Source organism: Calidris pugnax, unplaced genomic scaffold (genome assembly GCF_001431845.1).
Source record: "Calidris pugnax isolate Ruff unplaced genomic scaffold, ASM143184v1 scaffold11, whole genome shotgun sequence".
NCBI lineage: Eukaryota > Metazoa > Chordata > Aves > Charadriiformes > Scolopacidae > Calidris > Calidris pugnax.
In genome coordinates, this window is record NW_015090803.1 from 2,015,031 (window position 1) to 2,035,375 (window position 20,345).

Here is a 20,345-nt window from a genome sequence, read left to right on the forward strand (position 1 = left end):
CTTTGTTCTGCTCCTGCTCCTTTCTGTGAGGTAGATTTCAAATAGCTGGTGATGGAAAAAAATATAGTATGAAACACTGTTTGCCATTTTATAGTGGATTTTTTACTCTACTATGGTAATCTAGATTTTCTAACATTACACTCTAACAAAAATAGTGTATGTAGTTAAGAGCAAGACTTTTAATGCAGAACTTTCTTGTGTTGAAGTGGCGTAGTACTTCACTTGTATTGATGAAAGCAGAACAGCTGATTTCTGCTTGCCTGGAAGAAAGCACACTTCCATGGAAGGTGCTCTTTCTGTCTGCTGCTTCCCTCTGCTGGGTGGAATGGGAACAGTTATGGCTGATAAATGGATTCAGCTTCCTAGGCTAACACCTTGGTGCAAGACTTTCACTGTGATTTGAATATAGGAGTTCCAAGTGCTTTGTGAATAGAATAGGGGTTTAGTGGTTACCCACAGCTCTGATGAGCATGGTAATGTTTCGATCTTGTTTTCCACCAACGTGAGCATCTCCAAGTATCGCTAGCATAGAAACACGATGACATAGCGAAGGGGTTTTTTGCTTTGCTGTTAGGAGTGGCAGAAGGGAGTCTTGCCTAATACTGTCACTACCCTGAACATGAGGGGTTTACATATTTTGAAAAAAAATAGAGAATGGTTCTTGGGCATGCATACTTTGTTTTCACCTTCTGGGAGGTGGGTGTGCAGTTCTCCAGTGCAGTGATTATTAATGACTCACTTAAGAGAATGTGGTCCTTGTGTATGCAGGAAAAGGCTTCACCTGAAACTTGCCATAGATGACATCTCCAATGTTCAAGTGTTGGCAGATGGCTTCCGCTCTTAAGAAGAGCTGATGTGGACACTCTTCCTAGTATTGTATTGCAAAGAAAACAATGACACTTCCATCTAACTGTTAGAGTATGGTTTGGAGCTTACTGGGAGAGATAGCTCTTCCTCTGTGGAGAAACTATTGTGAAATCTTTGCCTATTTCTACTGCCTCTAACCATCTCCTTTAGAATTGAGCTGTTGGACATAATTTTTTTTCATCCTGGCACTGTTTTCTCTTTAATTTTTCATTAGTTAGTGATGTAGATTTACTTTTTTTTCTTCTAGGTACTGCATTTCTACTGTGATACGTGTTCTGTCCCCATATGTCGGGAATGTACCATGGGACGACATGTGGGTCACAGCTTTATCTACCTCCAAGATGCCCTCCAGGACTCCAGGACTCTCACCATTCAGCTCCTGGCAGATGCTCAGCAAGGACGACAGGCTATTCAAGTAAGATACTCCCAACTTGAGTACTTTATTTCCCCCCCTCTCTCCCCCCACAGCTTGTCTGTTACAGGGCAAGGTGTCAAGGCAAAAAGCTTTCTGCTTCTGCTGTCAGTCTTCTCACCCCTTCTGTTCTCTCAGATCTCTGACAGAAGTGGCTGTGGAGCTGAAAACAAAGTGCTGTAATATGAATTTTGCATTCTTGCAGCATAATCCTGTCATGTAAATCACAATATATATGAAGCTCTGTGCAAACGCACTTGAGCATGAAGCATTTTGAAGCAAGTTCTGATCCTGTATAGCGGTGCTAAGCCTGGTTTTTGTTTCTACAATGGAGACTTATTTTCAGCTGTCTTTTACGCCTGTACAGCATCTAGCACTGTAACCACCTATGACTCTGGTTATGTCTTCAGTGGTGTCACCAAACATAAAATACTAATCAGCTGCTGGATTAGCGTGAAATTTCTGGCCTTCCTGTGTGAAGGATCTGGAGCTATCTCCATACAAGGATTACTCTGCACACACAGATGCCTGCTATAACTGCCTATTGCGTTCTACCTCAGCTATGTTTTGTAATGCATATATAAAAACCAGGCAAGGGCTGGAAGGAAGGTAGTACATTGCTTCAAACTACAGAAGAAACTTACACAGGGAATTAACCTAATTTAATATGTAGATAGTTACTTTTGCTGAATAATATCTAGTAGTAAGTGTTATATGATGTTAGCAGTAGTTTTGCCTGTATGGAGTCTTTGGATGGGGAAAGCATTTTCAGAAGCTATACTCCACACTACTGTCATCTCATTTTGCTAGCCTCAAATGCTCTAGATTTGAGCTGGATAATCTGAAACTCAACACTTCTATGCGATTTAACTAATAAGATTTTTTGAGTAAACATTGATAGAATGTCATCTATAGGAAGCAAACTTACTTTCTGAATTGGGTGTGCTTTCTTGGTGTATGTGTGATACAATAATAATTAAAAAAACCCAAGCCTGTTGTCCATCCATCGTTGCTTGTTTCTAGTAGATGAGGATATGAGTGGGTCTCGTAAATCTTCTTACTAACTGAAAACTGTTAAATTTCTTCTTCCATTGTTGTTGGCAGTGACTACTTCTTCAGTCTCTCTTGGGTCACTTTCCTGCAGTGCTATGGAATTCTTCTGTACTCTGGGCAGGTTATTAGATGTAGGGCTTGTGTGCCTTGGGGACTGACTTTTGAAGTTGGATCCCTTTCTGTGACATAACAATTTTTCTACCCTACCAGTTAGTGAGAATAAGCCATAACTTTTTAGCCTGTCAGATAGCTAGAACTCTTAAGTAAGCTTCTTCAGTGGGACAGGAGCACCTAAATTTTCTTTCCTTAAGCCTTTGCCCCTGTGAAATGAAGTAGTAAGTATTATGATGGCATAGATATTAAACTGTTGTTGATGTTTCCCTTTAGCTTGTGATGTTAACTTGTTACGACAGAGCAGCAAACACCAAGTTTTTGGAGCTGGATGTCTAACTTAAAACTCCATCTTAAGACAGAATCCTGCAAACCTTAGCTTCTTTCAAGATTTGTTTTAAATTGGATCATATAAGGCTCTTCAGCAGTGTCTGTAGTGAAACATTTAACATATCCCCAAAATGAACAAGAAGAATGGGATTATACTAGTTTAAAGAACCTCACTGATCCAGTGTTCTGAATTTTCTCTGCACTGTCTTAGACAAGGGCTTGTCTGTTAGTAATTAAATTACTGCTTTTGACCTTCAGGACTCTTAATCATCTATCTGGTGTGGATAACTAAGGAGGAACTGTCTCTTAGAGTAGAAACTAGCAGAATGTCATTCAGTACCACTCTACTACTATTGCATGAAAGCTTTGGAGCCTGCTTACTTCCTACTGGGTTTACTTTGCTTACTTCTGGTTTTCTTCTGGTTTTTATGGTGGAGGCTCCTGCCACTATGGTGAGCTGACTCCTTTACAGTGCTACTGGCTATGGTCACCTAACTTGGACAAGCAGCTCAACTGAACTGGTCTAGCTACAGCCCATCCAGGTTAAGAGGCTATCGTGGAGGTGTTAACCAGGCAGCTTCTATAAAGATTCTGTAAAATAAACCATGCTTTTCTAGAGCTGAGTTGTCTTACTAGTTTAGTGGGCTTTTTAATCTGGACTGCTGTACAGAAGGGTATAGTGAGCAAGTGGATTGGTGATAAAGCTGAGGTGGTGGTAATCTGTGAGTGCATGTGCAGGAATGAGAAGACTGTACAACTCAAGTCAGCTACTACCTAAGCTACATCAGCAACAACTAGAAGGGCATGTGATGCAGTTAAAACAGACGTGCCTGACTCAAAGGTTGATGGAGTGAGCCTGCTGCATAAAAAAGTTTCCATGGAGCAGAGCTTTCCTTGTTCTTGGGCTGTGAAGGTATATATTTATCCTGGGGAGGAGACAGCATGTCAGCATGAATTTGAAACAACCTCTAAAGTAGACTCTAATAAAAACACTCAAGTCAATTTCTTCTAAAGTTTGAAAACAGTCAACAGGGAATTAAATGCCAGTACAAGCTGCAATATGAGGAATGTAGACTGGCACTCTATGAGGCTTGAAAAGTAATATGGTGTAGTAACACTTTCTAGTGGGACTGATTCATACTGCTGTACTAGTAACGGTTTAATAGGCTCTGAAAGTGATAGCTCTCTGACATGAGATGTTGAGGATGAATGAGGAAGGGTAGTGCAGAGTAAAGGGGAAAAGGTGGAATTTGAAGGGCATTGCATGAGAGGAAATCAAGCCATGAGTCAACTGGCTGGAGAGTATCTGGTTAACCAAAGTTGAAGGCTTTTAGGAAGAAATGTTTATTTAAACTCTTCCTGTGGCTTTGGAGGAAAGATTGTTTTTCAGACTTGAAAAAAAAAAAAGATATGCTGTGGGTTGGGATATATTTCAGCCTCTTGATCCACTGAAGCCTGATCTAGCCTGTCATTCCTGAAAAGTCTCAACCTCACTTTTCAAAGGAGTTGAAGTTCTCTGTAAGAAATAGTAACCCTGGCAGCAAGAGGCTTGTGTGGTGGGTTTTTTTTTTCTTCTTTTTCCTCAGTGAGGTTCTGCAGCAAAGGAAAGCTTCCCCTGCTTCCCTGTGCTGTGCTGGTCCTGGCCCGGATCACGCATTTCTAAACTGGTCCCCAGTATGAGCACTTGTGCTCGTGTGCCTGAGCGGTGAGCTGATCCAGCTGAAAGGAGAGACTTTCTGTGACATTACTTTTTGGCTGGGTCACTGCAGTGCTACAAAGACTGTCAAGGGTGCTAGGGAACAGAGCAGAAACACCCAACCCTCTCACTTGTAGGTCCTCTTTCTTGTCCTGGTGGAAAGCTATCCTCCTTGCTGGGGTACTTTTTCTAGCCTTTTCATAGATTTGAATTGATTTACTGGCTGATATGAAAGCTGCAGTTGGCATTGGATTAGTGGGGTTGCAGGAAGCAGGACCTTTGCCTTTCTGCTTGGGGATTCTACCTCATGAAAGTGCACACTTAGCTGTCTTCTTTCAGATTTTTTTCCAAGGACTGGGCCACAAACTGAACGTAAATCTGTTATGGTGAAAGATAGATGGCTTTTTCAAAATGTCATGTTCTTAAAATACATCTATACATGTGTAATTGTATATATGTATGTATGTGTGTGTAATCTAATGCACTTGCGTAACAGTAAAGCACTGAGTGTTCATTCCCATTTAGGGTCAATTTCCAGGTGAACATGTTAAAATACAATTTGATCTGTTCATGACAGTTGTCTTAAGTGGTTTTATTGGAAAACAAATAATTTTTTTCCTAGCTGAGCCTATAGCTGTTATGCTGGGATGTTTGACGGTGCGTTAATTTAAATGTGGAAGCCTGCAGTGAGATTGGTCATGTGCAGAATGCAGGGGGAGTGACTCTTATCTACCAGCTTGAAAGGCTTAAGAGTTGGTGGTAAGGCGGGTCAGCCATTAAGGCAATGTCTCTTCTCTCCCAAATTGCGGGGGAGGTGGTATGAAGTAGATTAACACCTTTATTCTAGGGAAGTGGGGGAGGGAGGTACTGTAAGAAACAGGCCGGCCAGAGGAGGAAGCTGGTCTGTTGCCTTCAGCCTCTGCCCTTGAGTGGAAGCTTCCCTGTGGGTTGCCATATGGATCTTTGCTGCTGGAGGTCGATACCCGAGAAGGATGGCACCGCTGTGCTGCAAGGGATCATTCTGGGGTTGTCACATCAAGTTAGCTCAGGCACCCTTCTGTGTGGCTTTGAAGTCAGGCTTGCAGGTTTGAGAATCTGAAATGAAGCTTAGTAAACAAAATGGAGTCAATTGTGCTTTTCTAAATCTAGGACTTGTGTCAACAGAGGCTGACTGTCTTTGTACTTCTAGTTGTTTTGTGTTGTGTTTTAGTGAGTTCCTTAGCATAACATATGAGCAGATGGTTATTGGGAAAGATGGATCTGACATGTGTTGCTGTTCAAACTACTGTTCTGCCTAAAACTTTAGGCAAAAAGTCTGTTCTTGCAGTATAAGCCACAGGGATTGTTCATTGGCTTCTGACGTGAGTTAACCTGGCCTCTAGCCCTCCCTCCGTCAAAGCTTCTTCTAAAATTCTTTTCATGTGAGAATTTTTCTTTAAGTGAGAATTTTCTAGTGATCTACAGTTTTTACTGAAACCTTTAAATTGGTCCAACTATTGTGATTTGTGCTATAGCTGCACTAATGTTACTGCAAAGCCACTGCTAAGCCTATTAATCCCTGTTTCTTTACTGCAACTATACCTTGTATAGGATCTTCCAGTTAATTTTTCTACTAAAAGAACATTAGGAAGTTTATATCAGGTTCTTGATGCTGGAGAAAGATGGCTGTTATGCTGTGGTTGTTTTATCCTGCTCTGAAACAGTAATAAGTAATCGGAAAAGTTCTTTGAAACAAACCCTCTATATCTTTTTGTTAACTTAAGGAACTGAAAGCAAACTATCTATGGATGAAATGTGATAGAAGAGGAATAACTTGAGGTATACAGAAAGATTTCTTTGTATTTTGTAATTAATGTGCTTCTAAAAGCTAAAGAAGGTTTGCCAGAGAACATGCATGTATCTCAAAGCTTTTTTTTCCCCTCTAAGTAGGATTGACTTCCTTTAAATTCGTTACTGTTTAAAGTGTAAATCCTCCATGTTGAGGTAGGGAAGTGTGTATTTAAGTTTCTTTAGCCATTACCTGTGGTCCATTCACCCCTGAGATACTGAAGGATCTGAGGACCTTTTCAGGAATGTGCGTGCAAGCTGGTGTTGACAAGTCGTGATACAGTTATCATAAGCAGCCTTTACGTACATCATGGTGTTGCCACAGTGGCATGTTGTGCTGGTTCACTCAAATGGATAATTTTCTGAACTGAATTTATATAATCTTAACAGCATGGCTCAGCATCTAGATTAACAGGCTCTGCCGTGTCAGAGACCTAAGTTAGCCCCTTTAAAGAACTGTGTGCTGTGTGGACATAACTGTGGCCATACTGACTTAATTTGGGTATCAAGGCTATGGGAACCATGCAGTGAGGGCATCAGCACCTTTACAGTAGCCCTGCGGTTCTTGTTTGTAGTCTGTCAGACACATGCTTTGTAATGGTTTTTCTTTCTCCTGGGGTGTTGTATGCTTCTGATCATAATTTTTCATTTAAAAAAGCGGCACTAGTGAAAACTTGGAGTAGTGATAGTTCTAGAACGTTACATTTAAATATTCCATAGGAATACTAAGGTTAAGATTAAATTAAAAAAAACCTTTTTGTTAACTTGAGGCTCCAGTTCCTAATGTCCAGTAGAAAACAGGAAATGTGAAAAATGGCTGAAAACTGCCATTCTACAAAATGGCAAATCCTGGTTTGGGCCTTTCTGTAGTCAGCCCAGATACCCAGAAGTGCAGCAAAGTTCTGGCTCTTGCAGTCAGTTCCTTCATGGCTTCATGTTGTAGCATCAGTTGTTGTGTCAGAGCCACTGTAGCAAGCTTATTACTAGTTTTTCCCTCTGGTGGTTAAACATAGCTAAAGGGGAGCTCATGGAAGTGCCCACCTAAAAGGCGCTTGCAAAGGACACCTGGGCTCCAATACAACTTCACTTTTCACCTTTTACTCAAAACTGGCTGGAACATGTAGGAACTGGCCAGGCGTGCCTGAGCCTGCTGTCTTGCCCTGGAAAGGAGTGTTTGGTTTAGCATGTGCTATGTAGGCACTGGCACCCTAGGTGACACTTTACATAGAGGTGTGTTTATGTAGAGCTAGGTTTAATAAGATGTAAAGTTCTGTATGAATATTCCATAGGAATAGCTTCCTTGAGGTGTTAACAAGGTAGACTTTTCTGGTGTACAGGATGTCTGAAGAATAAAAACTGAGACCTGCACATTCAATAATCCTCATTAAATGCTTTGAAATCTGAAAGTACAGATAATGCTGAACACCATTGTCCTCTTCTGCTAAAGTGTGTGTTTTGAATGTTGTTTGTTGGGTAGGTTTATAAAGAGGAGCAAGAAATCCTGAAATGTGCTGGTAGCAATAGCCTAGTGATGGATGTCTGTGTTGCTTTCCTTCATGAAAACATGCCTGTCTGCCCCACTGGAAGGTTTCCTTTTGTTGTGGCCCTCTGTGTTGGGGGCATCATAGCAGGAGATTCCCCATGGATGCTGTGATCTCTCATCTGTAGGAACTAGTTATGGTAGGGCACGTAACTATACCCAATAGCACGAGGTTGTCTACCAACAACTTACCTGGATTTATTTTTACCTGCCTGAGTCTGAACAGCTCAGGTCAGTGAAGGATGCCCAAAACACTAAGGCTCTAGGATATTGGCAATGTTTTGGTAAAATTCACAGGATCCTGCACTCTACCGAACCAGGCTGGAACAGCCTAGGAAGGCTGAGCAGCATCAAACACAGCAGCAGGCAGTGGTATGGCAGTGGGGGAACAGCAATAGGCAAGTTATCTATCTGAAGCAAAAGCCAAGAGCTTTAAGTACAACTTCTGGGAGCCTTCTTTACATGGAAATCCCTTGTTCTCTTAGATTACTCTTAAGATATCACAGCTCTGCCATGATAACTCTCTCCTGCTGTTCTGCAGGCATTTCCTGTGCAGAACTTGTCTCAAAGAGGTCAACTTTTTCAGCAACGTGTTAAGCAGCAGCATTTTTATTCTAGTTAGACACCACAGAATCTTTTTAACAACAAATCCTTTTAAAGAAAAGCAGCTTTTGTGGTGCACTCTCCTCATGGTATGTCATAATCGTTCCAGTGCTAGTGAATGAGATGGTCAGCCTGTTCAGTGCTTGGGAAACAGAAGACAGTGCCTGTGTTTAGCAAAGAATCACGTTGGGTTACTGAATGTGAGATGGAGAACAGCTATTTTGTTTCCTGCTGTTGGCTGATACAGTAAATAGCCTGTTTTTAGCTGTACCTATTTACTTGTGACTTCTCTGGAGCCCAAAGAGGGCCAGTATCATTCCCCATCCTATTAGAGCAGTCACCAGTGCCTTGCATGGTGTAATTTTTTTTTTTTAAACTTCGGGGTTGAACCTGGTACTTCCAATACCTCAGAGTAAAACTTTAAGTAACAACAGTGTGTGTGCAGGTCTCGCTGCTCTAATGAAAAAGGCCTGGCTCTGTCCTCTTTGCATCTTCCCTTCAGGTACTTACATTGATAAGGTCCCCCCGAGGCTTCTGTTCTCTAGACTAAATACCTGCGTATACCAACATTTTGTTCTGTAATTTTCTAACTAATAAACTAGTGTCTCTTTAACCCCTTAGATGTTTACAACCTCAGCTGCACGCTAATGCTGGTTTGAAGTTCCTTCCAGATGCATTCTGTGTATTTGTGGAATACTACTGCAGAATGTTTTTAAAATACTAGTATTACAAGGTTCTATTAAAAAGTATTTGGTCTGTATCCAAAGTGTGAATAACTCTATGAATGCTTTTAAATTATAAACATCTAATCTTTGGTTTTTTTCTTTAAAAAATTTATTAACTTCTTATTCTGTTAGGAGTATTCCCGTGCAGCTCAGATGCATAGATAAAACAGACTGTTTCCTACAGTGTCTTTTCTTACTAGAAGCAGAACCATCATACAAGAGTGTGAAGCTTTTGGAGGGACAAGACAAACTGGGTTTTCTGTATGTGGGAAAACATGAGTGTGAATTCCTGTGCGAGTCTCTTGGTTGAATTCATAGTAGTTCATAGTAGAGTTCATAGTAACTGCTTGCTGGAATTGCACTGGGAATTTAGCCCTGTAGTGTTGGTGCATGGTACAATGAAGGTGTAAACTCCATGTCACAGACATACTAAAAAAAAAATATGTCAGTTTTCAGGCTCTGATGTATGAAATGGGCAAAGGCCTGGTAAAAAACCACGGAGTTGTCACTTAATGCCTTTAGATGAAGATGTAGTGAAATATAAGCAGCAGTCCTCTAAAGCATTTCTAATTTGTTTGATTGAGCCCTAAGTGTGTTGTCTTTTTTTTCTCCCCAGCTGAGTATTGAACAGGCCCAGGCTGTGGCAGAGCAGGTTGAGATGAAAGCGAAGGTGGTACAGTCTGAAGTCAAAGCAGTGACTACTAGGCATAAGAAGGCCTTGGAAGAGCGGGAGTGTGAGCTGCTCTGGAAGGTATGCACCTTATATTTGTGATTTGAACTGCTTGACAAGTGCTTTTTCAAACTGAAAACATGCTTTTAAACAAGTATATGTCTTTTTTTAAACAAGTATATAAGATTCTGATATCCTCCCAAGAACACTGAATTGAAACACTACAGTTTACTGTGAACTCATTTTTCTGTAGGTAGTAGGATGCTGGATTCTGGCCCTGGTTGGTTTTGTGCTGAAGGTATCTCTTAATCTGAGAAACTGGTTGGGTTATTGTAGGGATTTATGGTATCCTCACACAAGTTTAGCCACACAAGTAGGGTGGATGCTCCCCCTGCTGGCTCAGCAGCTGTGCCTCACATCTCAGCACTGACCAGAGAACAGAGAGCCTTTAAATAATGTTTTTAAAACCCCTTTAATATGATGCTGTAGTAGGTATATAGTATATGGGTTTTCTTACATGATCCACTTTTCGTAAACGAAGGAAAGGAGCAAAACTTTTTGGGGGGTGGGAAGACTAGCAGAAATTCTGCAAGACTAACTTTTGTTGTCCAGACACCTAAAAACTTAACTCTCAATCAAGGTAGTGTCCCTCTGATATTTTATTTTTTTTTATTACTAGTAGAAGAAAAGAGTACTCTCCAGCAAGAATATCTACAAAATCCCAAACTGCTGTACTCACTTTAGCCACAATGCACGTGTGGTATTTTGAGAGGAGGAAGGGAAGTAACAGTAAAGTTTCTTACTCCAGAAGGGTAATTTAGTGGTCATGGTGCTTCTCTGCATGTTTAGGCATAGATCAATTTGGATTGGCCCTTTGGGTCCCACTTGCAGAAATGAACAGAAACCCATACTCTATTGAATTAGGTCTTTTAGATCAGTGAGTCAAAATTACTAGTCCTGTGACCACATGATTTCTAGTACTGGTATAAGGGAGCAAAAATGTGTGGTTAAGATGGGAAAAATTTAGGGGGAATGATTGTACAATATGTAGTTGTACCAGATAAAGTGTGGTAGGAAGCTGTGTGGCTGCTGCCTGTACTAGCAGAGCCAGGCAGGATGGCATGTACATGTGGTTGATGAGGCACATACTGCCAAGAAGCAGTGCTGTCCTGCTGAAGTACTTCTCCCCTGTCCCTTCTCCATCAGCGTTGATTGTTACAGTAGTTTTCTGGCTTAATATCAGCAAAGTGACCGCTCTCACCAGAGTTTATTGTACAGAATTACACTTAGCTACAGTGAGACTAATAAAGAGAAGTTTGGTTTTCTGTAGTTCTTTTATAAGTGTTAGTGGCAAGATTTGAAATGCACTTTGTATAGTTACTGTGCTTCTAAGGCCTCTTTTGGAGGCATTTGGATTGATAGGGAAGAGTTCACTTTCCACTGTTAGCCTTCCCCCAAAAGTTTGGCAGCTTTCTGTTTTGAGCTGTTCCTAGTGCAGGAGAAGTGAGAGTTGCCTCCAAGATGTTTGTATCCAAGAGGCTGTACAAATACCCTTTATTAGAATTTTTGCACTGAGAAAATTCTCTTCAGGTTATAAACCACTACTTTAAGAAGGAAACTTGGTTATGGTAGATCATTCTAGCAAAAAAAAAAAGAGCTGTGTAATAAGCCTTCATGTGAAGCATGCTAGCGAATAATTTTGGGTACCAAACCTGGGGCCAAGGATTAAGATGAGACCTCAGATTAGTAATCTCTTTTGGAAATCTACTGGAAGAAGCATCTCTGACTTTTTTTATTTTTAAAAGTCAGGTAAAACCTGCATGCCTCAACTTTAAATGAAGTAGCATGTTTGTACATCTGTTATCTCGTCAGTGTATAACCAAGGAGTCTTCAGACAGTGAGTTGTCCCTCATTAAAATATGTTGCTGGTATTGTTCTGCAGCCAAGCAGGTATTCAGACATAAGGAAATGTATTTTTGCAACAATAAAGCAATTACATGTTTCAGTAGTTTTACAAGGCAGGTGTCTTTGCCAGATGGTCTAAAGTAAAGATAAATACAGGCTTATATAAAATAGTTACAAACAAACTATTTTGGCTTGAGCTTCAGTCCCCCAAGCAGGGACTGGCAGCAACCTTCTGTGTCATTTGAAGTGACATTATAAAGCATCCTGTTGTAAAGCACTAGCTCAGCATGACTACTAGTATTTGCAAGAAAATATTAAAATAATTGAACCCTAAAAATCCCTGGAGATAAATGTCTGGTATTATCCAGTCACATGAAAACAGTTCTGGCAGGCAGGAGAATGACAGGAGGCCACGTGCACAAGCGGATGCTGACTCCTAGCCTTAGCTCTGTGTGAGAACTGCCTGCCTTCTGAAATTGGTCTCAGCTCTGGTCAGAGAAGCTTCAGCCTCTGCTCTTGAGAGCCTGCAGTAACCTCTGTCTTCCCTGGAGTCTAAATAAAACATACCTTCAGATGATCTGTCAAGTAACCTTGCAACTAGGAAACGGAATAGCAAATCATTATTAGTAAGCAAGTGATTCTTCCTCTCAAATGGCACTCGGATGTAACAGATCTGCAGAGTAAGAATGTATGATTTTGGCTGGAGATGGGAGAGAATAATAATCCCAAATTTGGATAAAGAATTACTTTTCTTCATTTCTGCTTCTCTACATCATGGCTTTTAGAGGTTTGTCTTGCAGTTCTATGCCAAAATGCTGCAACAACCACACAACCAGCTCTTATGTAGAAGAGTGACATTAGGAAATGTTTCCATATTACGGGTTGTCTTTCCTGATGTAAGTGTGCTTTTCTCTTCCCCCCCGTTCCTCCCCCAAGGTGGAAAAGATTCGTCAAGTCAAGGCTAAGTCACTCTACTTGCAAGTTGAAAAGTTACGTCAGAACCTAAATAAGCTGGACAACACCATTAGTGCTGTTCAGCAGGTCCTGGAGGAGGGTCGTACCATGGATATTCTTCTGGCTCGGGACCGCATGCTGGCTCAAGTGCAGGAGCTGAAGAATGTGAGAGGCCTTCTCCAGCCACAGGAAGATGACAGGATCATGTTCACTCCCCCTGACCAGGCATTGTATATGGCCATTAAATCAATGGGCTTTGTCAGCAGTGGGGCTTTTGCTCCTCTGACCAAAGCCACTGGGGAAGGCCTCAAGCGTGCACTGCAGGGCAAAGTGGCCTCTTTCACAGTGATAGGATATGACCACGATGGTGAGCCTCGCCTTTCAGGAGGTGACATGATCTCTGCAGTGGTGATGGGCCCAGATGGAAACCTTTTCGGGGCAGATGTCAGTGATCAGCAGAATGGGACCTACCTGGTCAGCTACCGTCCGCAACTAGAGGGAGAGCACCTGGTCTCCGTGATGATGTGCAACCAACACATTGAGAACAGCCCCTTCAAAGTGGTGGTGAAATCTGGGCGCAGCTACATAGGCATTGGGCTGCCAGGGCTCTCCTTTGGCAGTGAGGGAGACAGCGACGGCAAACTGTGCCGCCCCTGGGGGGTCAGCGTAGACAAAGAAGGCTACATCATTGTTGCTGACCGCAGTAATAACCGCATCCAGGTGTTCAAACCATGCGGGACCTTCCATCACAAGTTTGGCACGCTGGGCTCCCGGCCAGGCCAGTTTGACCGCCCTGCCGGTGTGGCCTGTGACATCTCGCGTAGGATCGTGGTGGCTGACAAGGACAATCATCGCATCCAGATCTTCACATTTGAGGGGCAGTTCATTCTGAAGTTTGGGGAGAAAGGAACAAAGAACGGGCAATTCAATTATCCATGGGATGTGGCTGTCAACGCAGAGGGCAAGATCCTGGTCTCTGACACGAGGAACCATCGCGTTCAGCTGTTTGGGCCCGATGGTGTGTTTCTTAACAAATACGGCTTCGAAGGGGCACTCTGGAAGCACTTTGATTCCCCCAGAGGTGTGACTTTCAATCATGAGGGCCACTTGGTCGTGACTGACTTCAACAACCATCGCCTTCTGGTCATCCATCCAGATTGCCAGTCAGCACGCTTTCTGGGCTCGGAGGGCACCGGCAACGGCCAGTTCCTGCGCCCACAGGGAGTGGCGGTGGATCAAGAGGGGCGCATCATCGTGGCTGATTCCAGGAACCACCGGGTGCAGATATTTGAGTCAAATGGTAGCTTTTTATGCAAGTTTGGCACTCAGGGAAGCGGCTTTGGTCAGATGGACCGTCCTTCAGGTATAGCCGTCACCCCTGATGGCATGATTGTTGTGGTCGACTTTGGAAACAATCGAATTCTCGTCTTCTAATCTGTGTTTGAATTAGGAAGAAACTGTCTCAGGGAAATTCTTCTAAGAGAAAAATGAAAAAAATACAACGTTAATTCAAACCTACCTCATCTTTAATTTTTTTACAGATGAATGTACTTATCTTTTCTGCAGGGAGTGAGCCTGTAAAGTTAAATTCTATCTACCTCATTGTCCTCCCTTCCCTTCCCGGTTTCTCGCCCCCTCCCCATCCCCACACACTCACAGTTCAGAACGTTTTACCTCTTCCCCCCCGATGGGGTTTCATGCACAAACAAGTGTTGCTGTGCACATTAGGTGGTTTGTGTGGTGAGTTCTGTAGAATAAGCCAAAAAAAAAAAGGCTCTATGTAACTTTTTTTAATGGAGAAAATGGTAGTAGGTGTTCGTAGAGAATTTGTGTTCTTGACCATACTGCAGTTCTGTGGGTAGGGACATGGGAGGGGGGACTTTTGTGTTGTTTTTTTTTTTTTTAATTGCTGCTGCAGCAGAGAACTTTTTCCTGTTCTCCTTTTTATACCTCAGTGTGTTTGATTTACTGGTGAGCACAGTGTCTTGTTCCCAGATGGCTTTGAACGTTTCATGAAAGTGAGTGGGATTCACTTGCCGGGAAGAGCAAGTTTGCATCTTTTTGGCATTTCTGTGTATTTTTTTCTGAAACACAGTAATCCAACAGCACAAAGTGAAGCTGATGAAAATGCACAAAAATTCTTTAAGTTTAAACCAAATTGTTCATTTTAGTGGCTTAGTGCAGTTGTTGTAAAGTTTAGATAAAAAGCAAGGCTTCCTTTAATGTATCCTATCATTGAGTATTTCTTTTTACCCTTTCACCTGAAAACTAAATTAGTTTTAAAAAAGGTTACTGTTTCTTTTATCAGTATACCAAATCTGGATAACAGAAGAGGTTACAAGGAGCATTGAAACAGGAAAAATCAAACCCTTTTGATTTACTTTCTTGTAAAATGACTAGCTTTTTTTGCCCCTCCCCATAGAGAGACTTTAAGGGAATAATGTTTGAATTTGTTGGAACAGAAGTGGTACCTTTTTCCAAAAGTAAGGAATAAGCACAGCTTTGGAGATTCAGGGTGCGTTTTGGAGAAGTCAACAGCCTTTTTGTGTTTAAAAAGGATTGCAATAACTCCATCAGTGACAAAAATACTATTTCTTTTTCTTCCGGCTTCCCCAAAGAGCTGGACTGAAAAATTCTGGAAGATTTATTGTAGTTTTTAGAGTGGAATGGCCCTGTATCTCCACGTTATCTCTTGCTACAGATCCAAGTAAAAAGTAACCAGTACCAGCATAAGGCAAACTGCATCAAGATGAAACTTTGCTGCTTTTTTCCAGGGCAGTACCAAAGAATTCTGTGTAAAAATAAATGTATATGATCCTTAAAAGCTTGGAGGCAGGGGGAAGTTAGCCCTTTCAGGGATTTAAAAAATATATATATATCTTTAGCAAAATGTGACTTTGAGTCCCTGGAAGTATTTGGTTTTATTCTTCAGTTTCTTGCATTCTAGTTTACGTGTTGCTTGACCTCTGGATAAGACCTTTGGTGGCAAACTAGAATGGTTAAAGCAGGGAACAGAGGGCTTTTCTGTCTCTCCATGATGGAAAAATTCATGTATCAGTACTCTTAGGCTTGGAAATGCCATGGGATTTACCTTACTGTTTGCAAGAGGAGATCTCTGAAACATAAACACGGTCGTTATCAAAAAGCCTGAAGAGCCTAAACCATCCTCCAAGGAAAGGCTTCATCTCTTTGCCAGCTGCCATGCACAAAAGTGACCTGAGATTGAAAGGCTCTTTGCAAGTTTGTGAGAAATCACAAGGTGCACTTTCCTTCTTGCTGCTTTTCCCCTCCAAGGAGTGTTAACTGTCTGGGTTTTGTAGAAATCCCGGTGATGTGTGCAGACAGATAGCTGCCACTTAGAGGAGGCTTAAAATAAAGGACCAGAAAGAGACAGATGGATTCATGAGATGGCAAAAACCCGTTTTGAAAGAAGGGTGAGAAAAAACACCTGAATTAAATAAAATTAAATAACTGTGCTACCTTTCAGCCAAAGCCTCAAGGAAGCAAACTCTTCAAAGCAGTATGTTTCAGTTAGGCTTAATCTTAGGATAGCACGGTTTAAAAATAGTCTTTAAAGGATAATCTTTTACACAGATGTCTGTCACTAAATTTCTGTGGCCACTCAAAATATGGGTATGAGAGAAAGCTAGTTTACCTTCAACTTTTTCAAGTTCTGCTTGTGTACGTGCCTCCCTTCTTGGGGGTGGCCTACAGTTGTGACAGATGTTCATGTTTGTCTTGTATTATTCAGTCCGAGAATAATTTGCAACTTGGGCTGTGAAAACTAATAGCCTGCAAGATCTAGATACCAAAGAAAACTGGTTTAAAAAGCTTTAATGTTTACTTTGCAGTGTCCTTGCCTTTATCCTATCATGTCTTAATAAAAAGGTCTCTTAATACCTTGACCGGAGTGGCTGGACAGTGTTGGAGCATGCTAGGAATGCTCCGGTGCTTTAATGCTTGTTGGGTTCCCCCTTCTCTGGGACTAGAAGGGAGTTGTTTTCCAGGCATTAAAAAATAAGTGAAGTGTGCATTCAGGATTGTGTTGAACTGCAGATACCTTTTTGCCCCTCTCCAGCCTGCACCGTGTAGAAGGCGACAGACACGGATATGTCCCTTTGCTATTCTGTATGGAGCCATTGCACAAAGCCCCCAGTCCAGCTCTGTCAGGAAAGAGGAATGATTTTAACTCGAAGTTGCTGTCTATTTATAAATTCAGTGGGATTTGCTTACAAACCAAACCTCAAGTGTTTGACCTCACGTGTTGGGGAGCTTTTTCGTTTTAAAAACACTACTATTTAGCTACCCAAAATAATTCCTTATCCTTGTCATAGATAGTGCTAAGCACACTTGGTCTCATTGAGAAGTGGTAGTGTAGCTTATAAAATGGAGTGTTTTATATGCAATGAAATTAAGTAGCGCTGATATACAATGCCAACATCAGGTGCCCCATAGGGGCTTTTAAAAAGTGATACTTAAATGAGATTCAAACCTTGCTCTGTTTTTTTTCCATGCATGTTCTCAGGCTAGGCATGTTCTCAGGTTAATGCCCCAGTATCATAATTAATGCACGTGGTACAGAGAGAAAAAGCAAGGCTTTGAAGCTGGATTGCAACCTGAACGAGCATTTAGAGTAATCTTCTGAACTAGTGGAAATGGCCTGGAGAAGGCTGAGGTGAGCTTGTGCTGCCTTAGCTCTGACCCTGGGGAACAACAGATGTGGGTGACAGACCTGTCTATGAGAACTCCCCAAGGAATTTCACTATGCCAGGTTAAAGCAGTGGCTCTCACAAAACTTTTTTGCTTGACGAAATGTTATCAGTGGCCAGTATGGCTGGTTTGGGTTCAGCCCATGAAGTAATCTTGTCCTTTCTCAGGACTAAATAGCAGGAACTTCAGTAGCAAACTGAAGCAAGCTCAGTACTTGACAATGCAGGTCCTTCAAGATAATTCACTCCTTTTTATTTAGTACCTTTTAAATAGAGCTTATTTAAGGAAGCCCATAAACCTTAAACTTGTAAAGAAAGCAAGGGAAAGATGATGCCACCTGAAAAGGAATACATACTGTGGCCAGATGCAACCAAGTTGGGAGAAGGAAGAACAAAGTGCTGGGATGTGGCATTCCCTTGGAATTGCAGGAGAATGGGCCCAGTCTGTTCAGATGCAGTTTAACCAAAAGTAATTTCTGGAGAGCAGGTTTATAGGCTTACCTTGCCATAACTTTGATAAGATTTCTTAGTTTGCTTCTGGATTTAAAAAAAAAAAAAATTGTGCCAAAGTGTTGGGTTTTTTTGGTTGGTGTTTTTTTTTGGGTTTTGTTTTGTTTTGGTTTTTTTTTTTTTTTTTGTTCTTTACTCTCTAGGGACACTTGATTTAGTTTCCAAGCACGAGATGTAACGTTGACTTTTTTCTGTCCAAGTAACCACGTCAGACGATCTAGACACCAGCTAAATCAGGAAGTGCTGTGTTTGATGCATATAAGTTACAGCCAGTGTCTTCTGACTGTCTGTATCTGAAGTGGGAGGTTGTTTTTTTTCCCCTTATCCTGTTTCCTTACTGCTGGTTTTCTTGCTATCTCACTCCTTAGCTGGCTGAAGGAGAATGCATCACAACAGTCTGGCTGGAATTCCCACAGTTTTTTTTTTTTTTTTTTTAAGGAGTGTAAGCCAAATGGTGCCAAAAGGTAATAGGGTATTTAAAGATAGAGATATTTAGACAAACAGTTTGGAGCTGTATAAAAAATTAACACTGGTACTTGCGTTAGACAAATATTGTACCTTTGGTCTTTGAGTCCTTGGGAGTTTTAAGCCCAGTTTGCTGTGGTACAAAATGCACAACTAGAGATGCCACTATCTTTTTCTTGAAGTTCTACCTCACTTTGCAGAAGTAAATCATCTACCTCAATTTAGCATCAGACAGGTTTGAGAAATAGTTGAGAATCTGCCTGGGGGAAGGATTCATCCTGCCTGTTGGACAAGCATTTTGATTGAAACAGAGATACTAAGCGTGTACAATGTGGTGACTTCTTGATTTTGTTTGCTTTTGTTTTTGCTACCTGCCCATGGAAATATTAAGCTGCCCTTGCTAGAGAATCTGTAAATTCAGGCAAACTGGACCGGGATACCTTTTGAGTTTGTACTGTTTTCACTACGAAGTATGGAAATGTAAACTTTTTTCAGTATTATGACACTACTTAGCTGACATGACATACTTCATGTTCATTTGCAGTGTTCTTATGTCCATAAGACCTTTAGGTCTTCTCTCTACAAGAGAAAAACTTCTATGAATGCCTACAAATATGTCCTGTTTGGAAAGACTAATGTTATGATTGCTGTAACCACAATGCTATACCAAATGCTTGAAGGGAATAAGATCCTGATTTTTTTTGACTTGGTGATTGTATTAGTAGCTTTCTTGACTCAATGGGATTTTTTCCACCATGACAAAGCAACCAAGTTCCTATTCCTGGAGAGCAGTTTAGGTTCAGACATTCTCAGGAGAGGCAGTTTAAAACCAGTATGTTGGGGTTTTATGCAACTTTCATAGACGTGCAACATGCCCCTTGTTTTACCTGTGGATTAAAGTTGCAGAAGCACATTTTCAGATTGCTACATTGAAAAGTCTTTTTTTCCTCCCCTGCTCATATTAGGGGGTGACAAAAGTGGGTACAGGAGACCCCTAATAACGATAGGCTGTGTTGGGTTTGGTAAATGTTATGGTGGAAAATGTACATTGATGTCTCTAAGTGATCTTACGGGTTAACGAGCCAGACTGGCATCTTTTTCCATCATTGTTTAACCAATAATGGTTCTAAAAATGCTTTGTGTACCTGCATGGTCTTAGACCTTCTATTAATGATTGTATCAACTTACAAACTCAGGTAGATAATTTTTTAAGCTCTTTTCGTAGAGCCTTACTGACTGAATGTTAAGTGTCTGTGTAGTGATGTAGTTAAGTAACTTCCTTTTGAACTACCAGACTAGTTTAAAAAAAAAAAAGTCCTTTTATAGGTTTGTAGAGTACTTTTCAGACAATGTAGTAGTTTTTCCTTCAGAGGCAGAGATGTCTTTCTGGGTTTTTGTTTTTAGTTTCTTTTCTAAAATGACTAAAGAAGTTTTTAACTAGTTTGTAAGGTGTGCTTAGTCACCTGAGTTGGTGGGGGTTTCTTACTGTATGTGACTCTTGTTTGTACTGTGCATTACCTGTCATGCGCCGTTTGCTTTGTGCACAATTGCTTGGAGTTCGGGGGGTGTTGAACACATGCCTGCAATTTAAGTCCAATAGAAACTGGAAGCTTTGAACAAAGTGGAGGTTGTCCATGTGAAACCAATGGCACAAACGTGCATTTTTCTCCCCTTGTTTAATTGGACGTATGGCCCCATCTTATAAAACTTCATTACTGGTGTGTAAGTAGCGTTGCCTCGGTGCAGGTTTGCATCAGGATCCAGAGTGATTTTGTCAGTCCTTGGATGTTGGGCATCTTGAGTTGATTGGTTTTGTAGTTTCCTCTTCTGTTGCAGTTGTTTCTTTTCTACTTTAGTGATTAATCATGCTGCTCTCCTAGTAATAATAAAAAAGTCTCAGCAGGACGGACAGTGCTCTGCTTTTAATGAGCTGCTCAGAGCTTTTATATCTAATTGATAATGAGACAG

General features: G+C 41.3%; 1 protein-coding gene across 1 annotated transcript; it reads left to right on the forward strand.

The window, feature by feature from the left end:
• The first annotated feature begins 1,120 nt into the window (after window positions 1-1,120).
• Window positions 1,121-14,510, forward strand: TRIM71 (tripartite motif containing 71, E3 ubiquitin protein ligase). Its single transcript, XM_014937682.1, has 3 exons — window positions 1,121-1,282; window positions 9,781-9,915; window positions 12,676-14,510. The coding sequence occupies exons 1-3, from the start codon at window positions 1,169-1,171 to the stop codon at window positions 14,125-14,127; spliced, it is 1,701 nt and encodes a 566-aa protein (XP_014793168.1). The 5' UTR covers window positions 1,121-1,168; the 3' UTR covers window positions 14,128-14,510.
• Window positions 14,511-20,345: the final 5,835 nt, after the last annotated feature.